Source organism: Oryctolagus cuniculus, chromosome 10, assembly GCF_051225735.1.
Source record: "Oryctolagus cuniculus isolate XC-2025 breed Fujian yellow rabbit chromosome 10, ASM5122573v1, whole genome shotgun sequence".
Taxonomy (NCBI): domain Eukaryota; kingdom Metazoa; phylum Chordata; class Mammalia; order Lagomorpha; family Leporidae; genus Oryctolagus; species Oryctolagus cuniculus.
In genome coordinates, this window is record NC_142876.1 from 106,062,572 (window position 1) to 106,080,640 (window position 18,069).

An 18,069-nucleotide genomic window follows, 5' to 3' on the forward strand; every position below is an offset into this window, starting at 1 on the left:
GTGCCATTCAGGCTCCCATGAGAAGGGGCCCGCCCCCGTTGGACTTCACTGTGCCGGGAGTCCTGGCTGAGCTGCCCGTCTGCCGGCTCCTGCAGGCCGGAAGCTGTGCTGGTCCCCCCCCAACACACACAGGTTCCGCAGCCCTGCTCCCCAGAGACCCCATAGTCAGTGGGATGGAGCAATGAAAACAGAAGGAAGTGAACCCAGAATGAGAAGCCAGGGGGTGTAAGCGGCGGGCAGGCATCGAAACAAGGGTGTGCCAGTGACAGGTGGCTCTGGGGAGGAGACGGGCAAGGGATCCATGGGCAGAGGAGCTTGCGGGCAAAGCTCAGCAGAGCTAGTGAGAAGCAGAGGTGGAGGGAGTCTGCCTTGGGGTGACCCCCTGCTGGAGTGGGGGCCGCCGGGGACGGGTCCAGGGGAAATTGGGGGCTTGAACTTCAGTCCTGAGCGGGGAGGGGGGAACCCCTGCAGCAGCGGGTTGTAGTCCTCGGGGTGAAACGCCCTTGCCCAGGAGTGGCCTCACTGTTGGTCGGAGGGGTGCGTGTGCTCAGCAGGAGGAGCGGGCCTCGTGGAGACTGAGCTGTGGCTGGAGGTGGTGCCCTGTCTGGGACGGGACGCTGGGGCGCGGGGCTGCCTGGGCTGGGGAACCCGGCACGCTGGTTGCCAGCAAGTCTTACTACGCTTTCCTATGTTGTCAGATATTCCAATGAAGCCACCTCTGCTGTGGGACAAGAACAGTCTGCCCCGAGCCTGGCTGGACAGTCCGCTTAGCCGTGCCAGGTCCCCACAGCCCTGCGTGGAGCAGCCCTTCCCGGGGTCTCGGGGTGGCCGAGGGGCATGTACTGCGGGTGCTTTGTGCTTCGCTGCCCACCCGGCCACACTCCCGGGAGGCCTGCCGCAGCCACTTCCTCTCAGGTGTGGTTCTGGCCTCAGCTGCTCTGTGTGCAGGTCCCCTGAGGAGCTCACAGAAGTCTCAGTGCCCAGGCCACACCCAGGCCAATGAAATCAGCACAGGGTGTGGGGGCGCAGGGAGCAGTGAGCGCAGTGCTCTGGGGCCTGCATCGCTGCATCGCCGAGGCTGGGAGCTGCTGTGGCTGGACCTTCCTGGGCGGAGACCCCGCTCCTGGACCAGCTGCTGCTCCGGGACGCCTGGCCCCTTGCTCGGCACCTGGGGTCCGGGGGCCTGTGAGGCCAGCACGGAACGAGAGAAGTGAGGAGCGCAGGGCTCTTCCCCTCCTGCAGCCAAGAGCTGCCACTGATGGCTTCTGAGGGCGGTGGTTTGGGGGAGGCAGGGGTAATGGAGAAAGGCGAGTAGATGCCAGGCTGGACAGTGGCTGTAACCAGTCAGTGATTTTCTGAGTGTTGTGAGTGGAAGGATCCTACGGTTGATTCGGGGCTCAGCCTGGGACAGGCTGTGGAGCCCAGCATGGCCAACCTAGGTCTTGGGAAAAACATTGCAAGTCTCAGAAAACGGCTTTTCTGGAGGCAGGGGTTTGACAGAGTGGTTACGACGGCGCTGGGGATGCCCACGGGCCATATTTTAGTGCCTGGTTTCAAGTCTTGGTTGTGCTTCTGATTCGAGCTCTCTGTTTAACGAAGACCCTGGGAGGCAGCTGGTGATGGCCCAGGTACTTGGGTCCCTGCACCCACTAAGGAGAATGGATTGAGTTCTAGGCTCTTGGCTTCAGCCTGACCCAGCTCCAGCTGTTGTGGGCATTTGGGGTGTAGACCAGCAGATGAAAGATAAAGATTTCTCTCTCTCTCTCTCTCTGTGTCTCTCTCCCCCAACCTCCCCTCCCTCCCTGCCTCCCCCTTTCAAATAAAAGGATAATAAATAAGTAAAAATCATTTAAAAAGAAAAGCTTGGGGCCGGCGCTGCGGCTCACTAGGTTAATCCTCTGCCTGCGGCGCCAGCACCCCGTGTTCTAGTCCTGGTCGGGGCGCCGGATTCTGTCCCGGTTGCTCCTCTTCCAGTTCAGCTCTCTGCTGTGGCCCAGGAGTGCAGTGGAGGATGGCCCAAGTGCTTGGGCCCTGCACCCGCATGGGAGACCAGGAGAAGCACCTGGCTCCTGGCTTCAGATCAGTGCTGCACGCTGGCCGTGGCAGCCATTTGGGGGGTGAACCAACAGAAGGAAGACCTCCCTCTCCTTCCCTCCCCTCCCCTCCCCTCCCCTGCCCTCTCCTCCCCTCTCCTCCGCTCCCCTCCCTCCCTCCCTCTCTTTAACTCTGCCTGTCAAAAAAAAGAAAAAAAAAAAAAGAAAGAAAAGCTTGGGACCCACGTTGTGGTGCAGCAGGCTAGGCCACTGCTCACTGATACTTGCATCCCATATTGCAGTGCGAGTTCAAGTTCTGGTTGCTCCACTTCCAGTCCAGCTTCCCAATAATGCTGGGAAGGCAGCTGATGATGGCCGCAGTACCTGGGTCCCTGTCACGCATGTGGGAGACCTGGACTGGGCTCCTGGCTCTTGGCTGCAGCCTGGCCCAGACTTCGACTGCTGTGGCCATTTAGGGAGTGAACCAGTAGGTGGAAGATCTCTCATTCTCTCTCTCCCCCTTTCCCTGTCTCCTTGTCACTCTGCCTTTCAAATAAAATAAATCAATCAGTCTTTAAAGAAGGAAAGTTTTTTGTCATCCTCGGGGAAGAGGGATTGGACACGCGGCCTTCCCCAGGTGTGGCCACACACCTGCTGGTCACGCGCCTGCTGCACTCACTGCCGATGACGCACGACCTCAGTCTGCGCTGTGTGGAGAACAACTGGGAGCGTGGCTGTCGCAGTGGACCGGGAGCTGGGGGAGACTCTGCTCTCCTCCTCTTGACAGCTTTCTGTAGTTGGAAAAGCTGTGTTGTCAACCTGCTCCTATTCTTAGGAAGGTTTTAATTAAGGAGCCCCAAAGTAGCCAGGTTTTTAAAGAGGGAGTCACGTTGCTGGCTCCCACCCCACTCACCCCTCAGCCAGGGCTGCCAAGGAGGAGAGACCATGAGGTGAGCCACAGGAGGCAGCCTGGGAGGGACCCGTGGGCTCCCAGCTTGCTTGTCTGAAAGGGCGGATGGTCAGTGGCCAAACTGAAGGTCGTGGGCGTGCCTGCAGGCCAGGGAGTCAGCCTCTCACGGAGGGCGGGGGTCTGTTTGACCAGGTCCCAGGACCCGTAAGTGGCCATAGGACTGAGTGAGCCTCGAGGTTCCTCCCCATCAGAGATTCTGTGACGCTGAGGTTAATTCTGTCCGTTGCGGGGGTTTAGGGGGTGGGCAGTGGAGGCCCCAGGGAGGGACAGCTGCTGGCTCTGCCCCTCTGCACCAGGAGGGCAGGTTCGTGTCGCAGCCGCTCTGCTGGGCATGCACAGGCTGCTCCTCTTGCAGGATGCATGGTCCCTTCCAGAGAGGAGAGAGACCCACGGGCAGTGGAAAGCAGTTGGTTTACCCAAGAGACAGCGTCTGAAGGCCAGACCCGCACCAAGAAAGCCTGTGCTTCCCTCTCGGCCTTGCAGACGAGGCCTAGGCTCATGCAGGAGAGCTGCGGGCGCCCCTCCCCCTCCCTGGCCTGCACCCCTTGAACTCTAACCTCGCGCCGGGCTGGCAGCTCGTTGCTCCGCTCTGCTTGGCTTGTATTTGGGCCGCAGCTGCAGGTGTCTCCCAGCAACGCAGTGTGGACACCGGCAGGCCCGGGAGCCCAAGCTGAGCTCCAGGTCCCCTGCAGCCCTGGCCTCTCGGCCTGCTCCTGAGAGTTCTGCACGTGGGCCCGTCACGACACCGCAGAGGCCACCAGGCTGGCCCCACGTGGGGACCACCGAACTCCAGCAGGGCTGGTGGGAGCCCCGGAGGGAGCGGTGAGGGTGGACCTGGCCTGACTGACCAGGCCGGGTTAGGCTGCTCTCCCTGTACAGCGGAAGCAGAAATTTGGCCAGGTCTCACTGCCAAGGTCATTCCACTTGGGCAGAGTCAGGGCCCGGCCCCAAGCCCGTACCCTGTCCTCTCCCAGGCCTGTCTCCCACTCCCCTCTTCCTGGAGGTCCAGGGCAGCGGAGGTGCCAGCCACGTGTCATGTCAGTGTCTTCGGTCTCTGCTGTGTGCGCCAGCGTTGTGGCGCTACAGGTTCAGCCACCACTGAACTGGTTCGAGCCCTGGTGCTCCACTCCTGATCCAGCTTCCTGCTAATGCGCCTGGGAAGGCAGTGGAAGATGGCCCGAGGGGGATGGAGTGCTAGGCCTGACTCAGCTCTACGAGATCTGCCTCTGTCACTCACTCGCTGTCACGCTCCTTCAAATAAATAAGTCTTATAAAAAGGAAATGTCTGCTGCGCCCCACCCCCCACCGGGCTGTCCCCCGACATGAGACCCCGGGCTGTGCAGGAGGCCATGGGCAGCGCCGGCCCGAGGGGCAGAGGCATCAGTCTGGCTCACCTGCGGTCCTGTGTTCTCTCAACAGCAAATGAAGCTCGTGGCCGAGAACCTGAAGGAGGAACCCCGGGAATCTGGGAAGGAGAAGCCGAGCTGAGCGCAGGCCGCCCCGTCCGCCCCAGGCCTCTGCCTGGGGTCAGCCGGTGCCTGTGAGGGCAGGGGTGGTCCCCAGGACAGCGTGGAGGCCAGGTGTGGCCGCCACATGGCTGGCGCCCTCCGCACTCTGCCCCGTCCTGGCTCAGGGCGGGTAGAAGAGGGCAGTCATTCCCCCCTCCCCCACACCCCCACCCTGCACACCCCTCTCCTGCCGCGTCACTTTGTCCAAAGCCACTGCTGGGTCAGGGTCACCAGCTCTCCACGTTGTCCTCACAGAAGGCGATGGCTGCTCCCGACCCCACCACAGCCCAGGGATTGTGGCAAGGTGGTGCCTGTGTGCCATGCCCATCACAGGAGCCATGGGGGCGGAGGACCTGCCGACCCTGCGCCGAGTGACCGAGGTGTCCCCTGCAGCTCGGCCTCGGCGCGTCTGTCCTGCGATGTAACAGACTCCTCACCAGCACAAACGCTGGTGGCTGAGCCATTAAAGCCTGTGCCTCTCTGATCACTGCCTCCCTTCCCGCGTGGAGCCCTGGATCTGGTAGTTAAAGGTTGAGCCGTGAGATGGGGGCTGGGGGGGGGTAGCGCAGAGGCAGGGCGCAGCCTGAGGCTGGCAGCTGAAACCCGGGCTGTCCGGGAGCTGCAGCTGGTGCCTGCCAAGGGAGCCCATGGGGCACTGGGCTGGGGTCACACGAGGACTGAGCCCACGGCACCAGGCCAAGGACCAGCTGCTGCAACACCCTGGTGAGGACTGGAGCCTGCACAGGAGGGGGCCCCTCTGAGCTCTCTGGGGGGGCTGCCCCTTATTCATGGGCTTAGCAGACCCCAGAGGCCACCCCGACCCAGAGCACAGAGGCCAGGCTGCAGAGCACCCGGCTGGCCGGCTGGGGGCAGCTGTGAGGGCCCCTGCTATTCCTCGGGCGCCTGGAGGCCACCCTCCCCTCATCCCTGCTCCTGGAAGCCGCGGCTCCCCGCCTGCCGCCTCTTGGATGCCATTGCGCCCCGGACGGCCCTGGGGGAGTCAGCGTTGCCCCTGCCTTCCTCGGGCGGCAGCGGCTCCGAGCCGGCACGTTCCAGAACAGGCTCGCGTTCCAGAGCATCGGCGAGTGGAGGCGAGCGGCAGCCTCCAAACAGGCCAGGCCCCCGGCCCCCAGCCCCCAGCCCCCAGCCCCCAGCCCCCAGCCCCCCTCGCAGCCTGGGCTCCCGTGCTTGCTGGGGAAGCACGGAGTGCAAGTGCCGGCCTTGACCCTAGCTCTGGGTCGCCTTGCCCCACCCGGCACTGGTTTTCTTTGGGGGTGAGGGGCAGTCACGTGCGTCTGGTCCCTTGTGAAGCAGCAGGCCTGGGGCCCACCTGCAGCGGCTGCACCAGCCAGGCCCGGCCTCCCTGCCCTGGTGACTGGGGCATTGCCCAGGCCTCCCGCCGCCCCTCCTCTGCAGCAAGAGCCCAGCCAGGACCCCCGGCTGGGGACGAGGGAGGCTGGCGGGCAGGGGCATGGCCTGGCCCCGCTGCTGCACTCCCCGAGGGCGGCCCAGTGCACCGAGGGGGCCAGTGGCTGGCGCTCAACCTGTGGCCAGTGCCCGGGACTCGTGGCAGGATTCACAGGGTGGAGGTGGTGGAACCAGGCTGTCTCAGCTGCACGGCTGTCATCTTTGTAACCACATGGAGGAAGACAGCCAGGCCCAGGCGGCCCACCCTGCGCCCACACAAAGGCCAGCACAGCCCCTTCCCTGAGCCTCAAGCACTGCCCCCGCCCTCCGCTCCCTGTACTTCCGGCCACCAGCTAGTCGCTCTGGGGACCCTGGCTGTGCCGCCTTCCACTCCCCATGGTCACTACGAGATCACTCCCCGCCCTGCCCACCCGGTTCTCCCCAACACCCTGAAGGCTGCAGGTTGTCCATAGCCCACCCGCTCCGCTGTCATCGAGGGCTGGGAGGCCCCTGCCCGCCACTCACAGACTCGGACCCCAGAGATCCCAGCCCTGGCCTGTAACACCTGCCTGCAGACCGGGCAGGGACAGCTGCTGAGGGCGTGGGTGCCGGAGTCCCTGCCCTGCCCTGCCCTTTCCAGACGAGGAACCGCGCGGCTCACGGTGGGGTGGGGCCTGCAAGCCCTGGGCGCCGCCACTGAGCCCGCGACAGGGGGCAGGGACAGGTCATGGGGAAAGAACCCTGGCCAGGGGAGCTGCATGCTGGGCCCGGTTCTCACGCAGCAGCCAGCAGGGCAGGAGCGGACCAGAGCTGGCCAGCAGGAGACCTCGGGGGAACGGCCCCTTCGCCCGGGCGCCGCACGCTCTGCACGCCCGAGGCTCCTGAGGGCCGGGAGGTCCCAGGCTCCACCTGGGCTCTGGGCCGTGTGCCCCGACAGGCCCTGTCCCCAGGCCCCTGCAGCGGCCACGCCTCAAACTCTGCCTCAGGCGGAAGGGGGCCAGTGTCACACGTGCCCCTAACTCGCCTGCCTCAGACCATGGGATTTAGGTTGTCACCGAGATGCGCTTCACAGCCCGGCTCTCTCCTCGGAGCCACTGCACGGCGGGTTCTGTGCCGCGGACCCTGGAACCTCCAGGGCTGGGCGCTGTCACACCCCGCACGGGAGACCCCCAGTGTCTCCCGGGACTGCAGGCAGGCAGGGACTTTGTCACTGTCACCACCAGGAGCTCAAAAGCTGAGAACCAAGAATAAACATTGTCGCGGCATTCAGGAAGCAACAGCAGCCAGTGGTTCGCGCTGCCCAGCCCTGCAGCAGAGCTGGGGAGGCCAGAGCCCGGGGTCCTCCTTAGGACTCCACACTGGCCAGGTGAGCAAAGTGTCCCCAACACTGGCTTTCATTCTCACAGCACCTGCACCTGAGCCCCACGCTGCAGCCCCGCACTGCCTCCTGCTCTTCCCGCCGGAACCTTGGGCGAGAAGGAAGGCCAAGGCTGCAGGACGAGGGCTGCAGAGTCCAGACCGGTCCTTCGCCAATCTGAAGAACCGCAGGGCCCGATAAGAACAGGGCCTGGTGTGGTGCCCCTGTCAGCAGCTCCGTGCCGGGGGCTTCAGGCTCCACGATGGCATGAAGCCAAGGGGACTTGACGGAGCTGCAGCCTCCGAACCTCCAGGGCCCTAATGGAAGGGCTTGGCCCCTCTGCCAGGGGGCCACAAGGGGGGCCACAGCCTCTTCAGGCAGAGGATGCTTTCCCTGGTCCTGTAGGCCCCGGGCCCCAGGCTAAGTGTTGCTGAAGGGCTGACCCAGCCACTGTGGCCAGGGCAGTGGTTTGAGAAGGAGATGCGGGCACGGGAGTAATGGGGACAGGAGGCAGACTGGGGCCCCGTGGGCCGCTGCTGCAGGACCAGGCTTTGCGGTCTGAGATGGGAAGCCATGGCCGGGGGAGCTCCAGTGGAGCTAAGTGCTGGTTCAGATGGAGGAAGAGGAACGTGATCGGCCCATTTGCTTTCATCAGTTAGAAAAGCAGACAACACGTGGAGCAGCAACTTCCAGACACGGGCAGCAGAGCGCACAGGAACCACGTCGGGTGAGTCCTGCGAATGCCGGCTCGCGGGCCGGAGGGGAAGCCCACAGCGGGTGGGTTCAGGGGGACCAATGCGGACAAAGTTCTCAGGACAGAGTAGCCCAAAACAGAGCTACCCAGTGAGCGAGCTCCAAACACCTGCGGTCTCTGGGTAAGTAACGATCAGCACTTCTGTGCAGGAAAGCGACCCGGGACTGGAGAAGGGCCCACCGGAAGGCAGAAGGCTGAGCGATTATCGGAGCTTTCCTGGGCCCCGGCAAGTGCTGGCCAGCGACAGGAGACCGCTCTGGACACCCCGCCTAGCAAAGCGAGCCCAGGGGGATCTCAGGGATCCCGAGTAACCGGCTGGCAAAGGGAAATCGAACACATTGAAGAATACAACAGAATCCAGCTCCGGACAACGTGCAGTGTCCGCGACAATGAAGTCAGCCTGGAATTTCATACCCAGTGAAGGTGTTCTTCATAGGCGGAAGTACCCTTTCAGACAAGCAGAGACAAGTGTCCCGCTGGCAGAAAAATGTGGACCTACACCAAGAGATGGAGACTGCAGGAACTAATCCGTGACAAACACTCAACCTGTCATCTCTCAAGAAATCGATTTAAAGCAAAAACTCGTACATAGGTGAAAAGTGTGCTAGCACAAAGAGGGGGAGGACACGGACGCAGAGCCTGGCCGGGGGGGAGGACACGGACGCAGAGCCTGGCCGGGGGGGAGGACACGGACGCAGAGCCTGGCCGGGGGGGAGGACACGGACGCAGAGCCTGCCCGGGGGGGAGGACACGGACGCAGAGCCTGGCCGGGGGGGAGGACACGGACGCAGAGCCTGGCCGGGGGGGAGGACACGGACGCAGAGCCTGGCAGGGGGGGAGGACACGGACGCAGAGCCTGGCCGGGGGGGAGGACACGGACGCAGAGCCTGGCCGGGGGGGAGGACACGGACGCAGAGCCTGGCCGGGGGGGAGGACACGGACGCAGAGCCTGGCCGAGGGGGAGGACACGGACGCAGAGCCTGGCCGGGGGGGAGGACGCCACGATTCCGGCCTGCACGAGGCTAACGAAGCTCCCGTGCTGCCCTTTGCCCAGATGGGGAGCACTCTAAGGACTGGACGGGAGGACCGAGTTACGGACTTGCGGCAGCCACGCTCAGGTCGTTGAAACTGTGTTGGTTCCTCGTGGCAGACGTGGGCTAAGTGTATTTTGGAGTTGTTCCCGCAGATGACCAGTAGCCTGAACAAGCTCACTGGGACATTTGCATGCAAAGAAGGCACGGGGAATTGAACCTCGGAGAATTCCGTTTAGGGGTTGGGAGAAGACGGGGGGATGAGTGGACTGAAGAGCAGGTATCAGTGACAGCAATGCAGGGCGGGGCGTGCGCAAGGAAGAGGGATGACCTGGCCCTGAAAGCTGACCATGGGAACCGCGGCTGTCCAAGGCTGGCGGGGAGGGGAGGCGAGAGGACAGGGCGCTAATGGGCACTCTTGAGAATATTCTAGAACCTCAATCCCACCTGGTGACGGGCGGCTCGGGAATGACACCTCCTGAAAGCTGTTTTGTGGAAACTGAACCAGGGGATTTGGCACGTGCAAGGTAGGGCAGAGGTGGTGGCAGGCATAGACACACGGATCGCCAGATAGAGGCAGAGAAATAAAATGTTTTTGTTCCCTGTCAGGTGTGATCCAGTAGAGAGGCAGTGTTTGATGACACGAGAGAAAGCAGAGGGTGCCTGCAGCGAGGTCCCCAAAGCCGCCAGGGGCGACGGCCCCTAGAGTGGCAGTGGAGTGGAGGGGGCGAGCCTGGAATCAGACCTACGAAGGGCAGAGCACGTGAGTACCTGTGCAGAAGGAAGCCTGGAGCTTGCAGCAGCTCAGATCCACGACCTGGGGGGCACAGTGAGCAGCCAGGCGAGGGAAGGAGATGAAATGGAAACACAGAGTGCAGGGGGGGCCGTCAGTGAGCAGCAGCTCAGGTGTTCCCCACAGCCGGTGGCTGGTCACACACACAGGGGACTCCCGGAGAACAAACAGCACCTGGGACGCGGCTTATATTGCTGAACACCAATATGCCACTTTATTATTTGGACATTTTTTCCCATTTGACACATACCTGTTGATGTTTACACAATGAGGAAAATCAACCAACATTGGGAGCAACTGACCAAATCAGTTGCTAATTCTGTACCCTCTTAACACATCAATTCTTACTCAGTGGGGATATCTTTAATTCATTTCAGTCTCACGGCTATTCTTAAAATCGGTGTCGAGATTGTCACATCTTTAAATACAGATAGAACTGCCAGAAGTACATAATTTTTATATATATATACATATATATATATACACACATACAGAAAAATACAAGACTGTTTTTCCACAATATTTAATTTATACACTACTGCAACTATATGCAACTCCTGAAGACAGGTCAAGGGGTACAAGTAATGTTTAGAGCAAGTGAGCAGTTTGGTCCAATATTATCTGAATGTCATGGTTTCTCGCTCCCTCCCTTTTACGTGACACACACTATGACACACAACACATGCACAGTCATTCACCTGGGAACACATGGTTAAGACACCACTCAGACTGACATCTGTACACCCAGAGGGTCAACCACACACAACTAATAAGGCTATGATACAGCTATGCAGCATAAATGGTCAACACTGCTGATCCTAAAGTGAGCACCATATATACATTGGAGTATAAAAAAACCATTGAGAACCAAACACATACGGGTTAGTTAAAAGGTGCCATCCCGAGGCTGTCCGTAATCACAGGAAAAACTATTTACATTGCTTGGAAAACAGCTGCAACCAAGAGTTTATTGCCAAGGCCCTCTGTCCACCTCTCCCCGTGGTTTACGTGTAATACAGGTGGCACGCTCACCCTCCGTGTGGACCCACGTCTGATTCTGGCCCTTTTTAAGATCCCTGCTCAAGAATTTCAAGCAAGTATGTTCTATGGCTTCACCCACACATCCATTCTCATGGCATTCGATTATAAATGTCACAATGAACTAGAGCTGTAGCTTAAAACATTGTCTAGCCTAGGACTAGAAACGAAAATAGTGAAGTATCTATGGTTTTACTTATTCAGTAAGTACACCGTGAAACTGCGAGTTCTGAGTAAAATGTAACAATCCTAAAGCAGCACAGGCACACGTACTGGAGAAGCCGTGAGCCGCCTCACGCAGGGCTTTGGTGCTCTGCCCACAGCCAATTACGTGACCCAGAGCTGCGCGTGGGGCGAAGGGGCTGGGACCCGGCCACGTCCTGTCCCTGTGCCCTGAAGCACTGCTTTGAAGACCCCCAGCACACAGCACGGAAGAGGAGCACGCAGCCTGTCAAGGCTAGCAGTCCGGAGATACCGGGTCCTACAAGGTAAAATGCCACAGGAGCTGACGACCTGGTCAGAAGTAGTCTTTGTACAGAACAGGTTAAAGCAGGCGTTCTTTGATTACTGTTTTGGCAGGAAGGCAAAGGGAAAAAGACTTCTAGGGGGGAAAAAAAGGGGTTACAAAACAGGCTTTGTGCATTTGTGTGTGCTGTATGTGTGAATTTTACCCTTTTCTGTGTGTTTTCTGAGGAGTCAATTTTCACAGCTAGCTGAGCCAGAGGATGCACTAGAATGGAAAAGCGAGAGACGGTCTAATTACCAGACTCCTCAAGGGCAAGTCCTCCCGAGCTTCGTCTGTTCCATTCTACTCCACGGAGTCGTGACGTTGCCAGCCTGTGCGGGCACCTCTGCTTCCGTCCCGGGCCCTGTCGTCTGCCGCCCAGGAAGGCACTGACATACGGCAGTGCTTCGTCCTGTTAGACAGACAGACAGACAGACAGACACACACACACACACACACACACTGAGCAGAGTTCACTTCACACATCACACAGATTGTCTGCTTGTCCTGTAGCATGACAGGGGCAGCTGCCTTCTCGATTTGTATCTCACCTTTTACAAAGAGACAGTCCTCTTCAGTGCCATCTGAAGAGATGCGACTGTTGTTCACACTGTAGCTTAAGACAAACAGGCGTGGGACATTCTCCGTGCAGGCGCTCGCGGCCTGTGCTGCTCCGGCCCGGCCCGGCCCGCGCCCCACGGCGTTATTGCTTTGGGAGTGCGCCTCAGAGCACAGGTTTCTGTCTCACAGAAGGTCGGGACAGGCATTTAGATTTTTCACAAGGAAACAAAAGCATTTTTTTTTGCTCTCTAGGTTAAGTGCAGAACATCAAATTTCTAAGTGCTCCATGGATACTACGTTCCAAATATACATTTTAATTTAATCCCGATCGTCCACATTAAAATTATGAATGTAAAAATTACACAACAGACGTGTTGGCTGCAAAAGAAAGGCAGTGTCTGGCAGCATGCACAAAGACCATGCATTGTCGCGTCGGCGTCGGCGGGCGGGCCGAGGGAAAGGTAATAAATAATGCTCCTGACGCCCACTCCGAGCAGTACCGCCGGGAAGTGGAGACGGGTGCAGGGAGCCGGGGCCGGGCCCCAGGGCGCTCAGATGACGTGGCAGCAGCTGGCCTGGCTGGAGGCACACAGCAGCCCCTCCTTAGGGTTCCGCTGGATGTTCACAGAGATGGTCTTTTCGCACAGAGGTAGCTGGAGCACGTTGTTTTTCAGGTTCTTGCTCTTTATCCGTTCCAACTCGGTGGTGGTGTCTGCCATGTGGTCGGAGAAAAACTTGATGCCGCCCACGGCCGGGGCCGGCCCCGCGTGGCCCGTGGAGCTGATGCACATCTTCCACGAGGACTTCTCCTGCACCTTCACGCTGGAGAAGGACAGGCCGTGCTGCGGGTCGATGAGGTACCTGGCGCTCCCGTGCAGCTGCGAGCCCAGGCACAGGCTCATGAGTTTGAGGCTCTCCACCAGCTCCCCCGCGCTGCGCGAGGCCAGCTGCATGGAGTTGCCCGGGCCGGCGCAGCGGCGCGTGGTGCCCGAGCTGTTGGTAGGGTTGCCGCCCGAGCCGCCGGCGGGGCTGCCCCCACCGGCATTGTTCTCGCTGGGGCTGGCCTTGTCCGCGCCCCCGCTGCCGTTGCTCGGCTTGCTCTGGCCCCCGCCGTCACCCTCGCTGCCCGGGGGCCCCTCGCTGCTGTCGCGGCGGTGCCAGGAGTAGGTGAAGCCGCTATCTTTATCGAGCCGCCGCCGGCTTTCGGAGTCGTCGTCGCTGGTCTCGGAACTGCTGCAGCTGGAGCCGCGGCCCTGGCTTTTCCGCCGGTGATAGCGTTTGTGAACCGTCCCGGGGGACGCGATGTTCATCTTCAACCTGCTCAGCTTGGGGGGCAGGTTCTCATCCATGTCGAACTCGTCGTCCGACTCCCCCTCCTCAAAGATCTGGTTGAGCACAGGAGCGCTCTTCCGAGACGTCAGGCGGTTGGTGACGGACGGCTTCCGGCGCAAAACCACCTGCGTGGAGAGGGACATGGGCTTCTTGTCCTCCTCGTCTTCCTCTTCATCTTCCTCCACTCGGAACAGACACTTGCGCCCCCCGGCCGTGGGTTTCAGGCTGGCAGGTGGCACGGCAGACAGTGTCGGGCCGGCCAGCTCGGGGAGGTCGTCTTTCTTAGCCGAGTCACACAGGCCCCCTTTGCTCCTGTGGCCATTGAGGACGCTGTCGGCAGCCCGGGCGGGAGACTGAGGGACAGTCGCGTGGGACAAGGGAGTGGCTGTGAGGTCGTCCTCGAGGTCCTGGGGCACGTCGATTTTGGTGGGCCACGACTGCCTGTGTAACAGATGGGAGAAAGAAACAGCCACCGGTCACACGCAGGTGTCAGCAAGGGCCACGGAGACGACCCCCACAGACTTCACAAGGACAGGAAGCAGCAGCCTTGCGCACCCGCTGCCCGACCTGTACACGTCAGCAAGGAGCCCAGAGGAGCGACGGGCTCCTGAGACACGGCCAGACGACCCCTGCGTCAGTGTCGGAAGAGAGGGGAGGGGGCGCGCTCTTCAAGGCGAAAACTGAGCACGAGGTCAGCGCCATGGAAGCACAAGCAGAAGCTGGGCAGCACGGGTTTGCTCCTGGGAGTCTCAGGTCACAGCCTCCGAAGGGACACTGGCTGACAACACTCACCTGACATCTCCAGTGCGCCTCATTTACCTGATGGTGTAAAAGCTCAGTGTTCATAAAGATACAGGGGAACAGCTTAAAGAATTTAAATATGAGAATACTGGAGAGAAAAGGCAACGTATAACCGGCATCTACACGTCTCTGCTTCTCTAATGAGAAAACTCAACTACTAAGTTAAATGTACAGAAGTACACTTTCCAGCGGCCCGTCCAGAATCCTGCAGCCTGCTCTGAGCGCACCACCCCAGGGGACAGCACCGGCCAGCGGCTCCTCTGATGCCAGGACACGAACAACGGCCCCTTCCCCACGGTGGCGTTCTCATTTCCCACCAACTGTTATCCAAACTGAATCTATAGCTTTAAAAAGCTTCCAGGAATAGACACCAGACGTCTTCTCCAACCGGGAGCCTTCTCCCACCTCTCGGGGTGGAGCGAGCCTGCCCGCCCGCGTATGAAAGGTGGTTTTGCATCAGAAGTCGTGTGTCCTCCGCCCACAACAGCGAGCTCACGGCCCTGGAGGGCAACACGCAGCAGTACTGTCCTCAACGTGAGCAGCTACTCAGCCCCTCAGCAGGAGGCGAGCAGGCACCGGCAGCCCGGTGGCCCCTCACAGCAATGTAGGCAAGGGAGCTCCAGGTCTTCTCCTCTCCAGCCCAAGAATCCACTCCTGAGACGAGGCTGGCGAGCGCCGAGGGTCGTGGTCACGCCGTCAGCCAGGCAGGCAGCTCAGACTCACTGAGCACCCCTCTGCTCACCCTCACGGCCACCACACAGCCTGGTGAAGACGAGCAGCACTGCTGACAACTGCAAGTGCACGTCACAGGGCCCAGCAGCGGCCAGCCGTCACGACGAAGCGTGAGCCCAGGAAGCAGGTGCTTGTGTTTAGTTCTCTTTGTGTCTAGATTTCTTCATCTGGAAAGAGGCTACGTAGCCTGCCAGACTACTGGCCGCAGGCCGGGTACAGGACTGCCCGCCTCTCAGGACGGGGCTCCGTCTGCACACACTGACCATGACCGTGGTGGTGCAGTGTTCCTCCCGGGGACAGCCCCCGTGCAGGCACTTCACCGTCGCCTATCCTCCCGCCCTGCCCCGTGAGGCACAGAGGAAGCAGCTGCACCACAGCCACTCCATCAGCCCCGCTCACCTGACTGCCCCATCGCTGAACGCCATGACGCATGACGCAGGGAAAAGATGGCCTTGCTCCCGCAGTGAATACTAAAGAAAGCTGCCTAGGACCACACTGGAAGGGTGCGGCGCAGATGACCGGCCTGACGTCGCTTCTGGCCAGGCCCACAGACGCAGCCCTGCCGTCTGAGCCGAAACGAGCCAGCACAGCCTCCCCAGCGAGGCCAGCAGAGCTTTTCAGAAACATTCACTAGACCAGCGAGGACTTTTACTCACCTGAACTGTGCCTTGATGTTGCTAGGGCTGGCCGACCGCGTCTGTATTTCTTTCTCTTGCTTTTCTCGCAGGATCCTTTCGGCAAGCAGGAAGTAAGTGGCTGTGATGTGGTTGTACCTGTTGGTTTCCAGGGCTCTGAAGCACACAAGAGGAGACCGCGCCTAAGCCACACGGGTAGGTTTGCTTTTCACATGAAGCGTGGCACGGAAGACCCATGCCTGGGAATCTTTAAAAGCAGGCCAACACACAACCCAGAAAAACAAAACAAAACAACCCAACTAGCAGTTATCTGGGTCGCTCTGGAGATTCAAAAAAACACAGGACTGCATCAACATGTTCACTTTAGTGAGAAAGTCCAAGATGCTGACAGTATCTGAGCTGGATGTCAGGGCGGATGCTTAGGCAAAGGGAACAAAGCTCCCAAGGGCGCACACGTCATCCTAGACTGAGTGTGAACTGACTGCTCCGTGTGCTTCAGAAGGAGCACACAGCCCAGATGAGGCCTGCGGTACACGAACTGACCCGGAACACCAGACCAGGGAACTGAGGGGTTCTGTATCCCCACCTCCGCTGCCGGGATGAGGGGAGTACTCGTGTGGCCGAGTACATCACCATTAAACTCTTCTCTGGATAAAGTCAATATATTCATTCATGCATCTAAAAAGTAATGGAGGGGGGCACTTAGCCTAATGGTTAAAAGGCCAATTAAGATATCTTTGTCCCATACTGGAATACCTGGGTTCAATTCCCAGCTCTGGCTCTTAACTCCAGCTTCCTGCTAATGCAGACCTTGGGAGCAAGCAGGTGATGGCTCGTTTCCACACAGGAAACGGGGACCTTGGCCACTGTAGGCATTCTGGGAATGAACCGGTGGATGGGAGCTCTCTTTTTATATCAAACTTTTTTTTTTAATTTATTTGACAGAGTTAAACAGTGAGAGACAGAGACAAAGAGAAAGGTCTTCCTTCTGTTGGTTCACTCCCCAAATGGCCACTAGGGCTGGCGTTGCGCCGATCTGAAGCCAGGAGTCAGGTGCTTCCCCTGGTCTCCCATGCGGGTGCAGGGGCCTAAGCACTTGGGCCATCCTCCACTGCCTTCCCTGGCCACAGCAGAGAGCTGGACTGGAAGAGGAGCAACTGGGACTAGAACCCAGTGCCCTCATGGGATGCCGGCACCACAGGGGAGGATGAACCAAGTAAGCCACAGCACAGGCCCCAATCAAACATTTTTTAAAAATAAAAAGTACTGGCTGGTATTGTGGCATAGCGGGTAAAGTGGCTGCCTGATACAGCAACATCCCATATGGATGCAAGTTCGAGTCCTGGCTGCTCCACTTCTGATCCAGCTCCTTGCTAGTGTTCCTGAGAAAGCAGCAGAAGATGGCCCAAGTGCTCCACGTGGGAGACCCGGAAAAAGCTCCTGGGTTCAGACCAGCCCAGCTCTGGCCCACTGCCACCATCTAGGGAATGAACCAGCAGATGGAAGATCTGTCTCTTTCTCTCTCTGTAAACTCAGACTTTCAAATAAGTCTTTACTAAAGAAAAATTAAAGAACAACATCCTTGGAACACCTAGTGTTGCCAGGGCACTGCACGGGCCAGAGGGTGGGGACATAAAGCCAGCAAGCCCCGTGTCACAGGACACAGCAGCAGAGGGCTTTAGGAGCTTCCACACGGCCGAGGATGCGTAACTACTGGCCTCAGAAAGCCTCTGTAGTCATCAGGAAAGAATCGACAGCAGAAATCCCACCTTAGAAAATGCACAGTGGGGCCACAGCTAACGGGGATCAGCAAGGGCAGGTCAAGGCCTGAGCGAGCCTCCCTCAGCCTAGCCCGAAGCTGCTCCCTTTGTGCAGGGGGCATGCTCGGAGACCAGGACGTGTGTTCACTTTCAGGAGTCACCATCTGCGCGGCAAGCAGGAAGAGACACCAGCTGAGGCAGCCGCACATTTGCTTCTCCAGTGCCCACTACACTCGGAAAGCAGCTCTCAAACTGTACTCCCCTTGGAATTAGAATTCGGTTTACATGAAACAGCTCTATAAGACACCATTACCTGCATTTAAGCTAAGAAAATCAAGCCCATTTAGCGAGATACAAATTGCACTGTACCCACTCAAAAATGGAAAACCATTTCCTACACATTGCTAAAGGAAGTGCGGCAGAAACAGTAGGGGTGGGTCCACCTGTGGCGACTCATGAGCACCTGGAAACTGGAAGCAACGTGACGACCTGGGCTCACCTGCGTACATCTCTCCTTTCCATACACACAGACCCCCCCTCCTTTTTTTTTTTATTTTTTGACAGGCAGAGTGGACAGTGAGAGAGAGAGAGACAGAGAGAAAGGTCTTCCTTTTTCCGTTGGTTTACCCCCCAATGGCCGCTGCGGCCAGCGCACCACACTGATCCGAAGCCAGGAACCAGGTGCTTCTCCTGGTCTCCCATGGGGTGCAGGACCCAAGGACTTGGGCCATCCTCCACTGCACTCCAGGGCCATAGCAGAGAGCTATCCTGGAAGAGGAGCAACCGGGACAGAATCCGGCAACCCAATTGGGACTAGAACCCAGTGTGCCAGCGCCGCAGGCGGAGGATTAA

The 18,069-nt window shown here is 59.3% G+C and overlaps 3 protein-coding genes across 18 annotated transcripts in view; 2 read left to right on the forward strand and 1 right to left on the reverse strand.

Moving 5' to 3' along the window:
- ANO10 (anoctamin 10) overlaps positions 1–4,995 on the forward strand; it is a 197,737-nt gene extending 192,742 nt beyond the window's left edge. For all 14 annotated transcript variants that reach the window (XM_089306448.1, XM_089306447.1, XM_089306452.1 and 11 more), the window contains one exon: positions 4,423–4,995. In XM_089306448.1, the coding sequence (XP_089162574.1) occupies positions 4,423–4,547 (125 nt within the window). In that variant the 3' untranslated portion in view covers positions 4,548–4,995. The remainder of the gene's footprint in view (positions 1–4,422) is intronic.
- Positions 4,996–5,034: 39 nt separating this feature from the next.
- On the forward strand, positions 5,035–8,696 carry LOC149124391 (uncharacterized). Its single transcript, XM_089306459.1, has 2 exons — positions 5,035–8,002; positions 8,179–8,696. The coding sequence occupies exon 1, from the start codon at positions 5,300–5,302 to the stop codon at positions 6,389–6,391; it is 1,092 nt and encodes a 363-aa protein (XP_089162585.1). The 5' UTR covers positions 5,035–5,299; the 3' UTR covers positions 6,392–8,002; positions 8,179–8,696.
- A 1,343-nt stretch (positions 8,697–10,039) lies between these two features.
- The window catches only part of SNRK (SNF related kinase), a 62,370-nt gene continuing 54,340 nt past the window's right edge, over positions 10,040–18,069 (reverse strand). For all 3 annotated transcript variants that reach the window (XM_008260225.5, XM_051851860.3, XM_089306460.1), the window contains 2 exons: positions 15,479–15,613; positions 10,040–13,730 (listed from right to left, as the gene is read on the reverse strand). In XM_008260225.5, the coding sequence (XP_008258447.1) occupies positions 12,509–13,730; positions 15,479–15,613 (1,357 nt within the window). In that variant the 3' untranslated portion in view covers positions 10,040–12,508. The remainder of the gene's footprint in view (positions 13,731–15,478; positions 15,614–18,069) is intronic.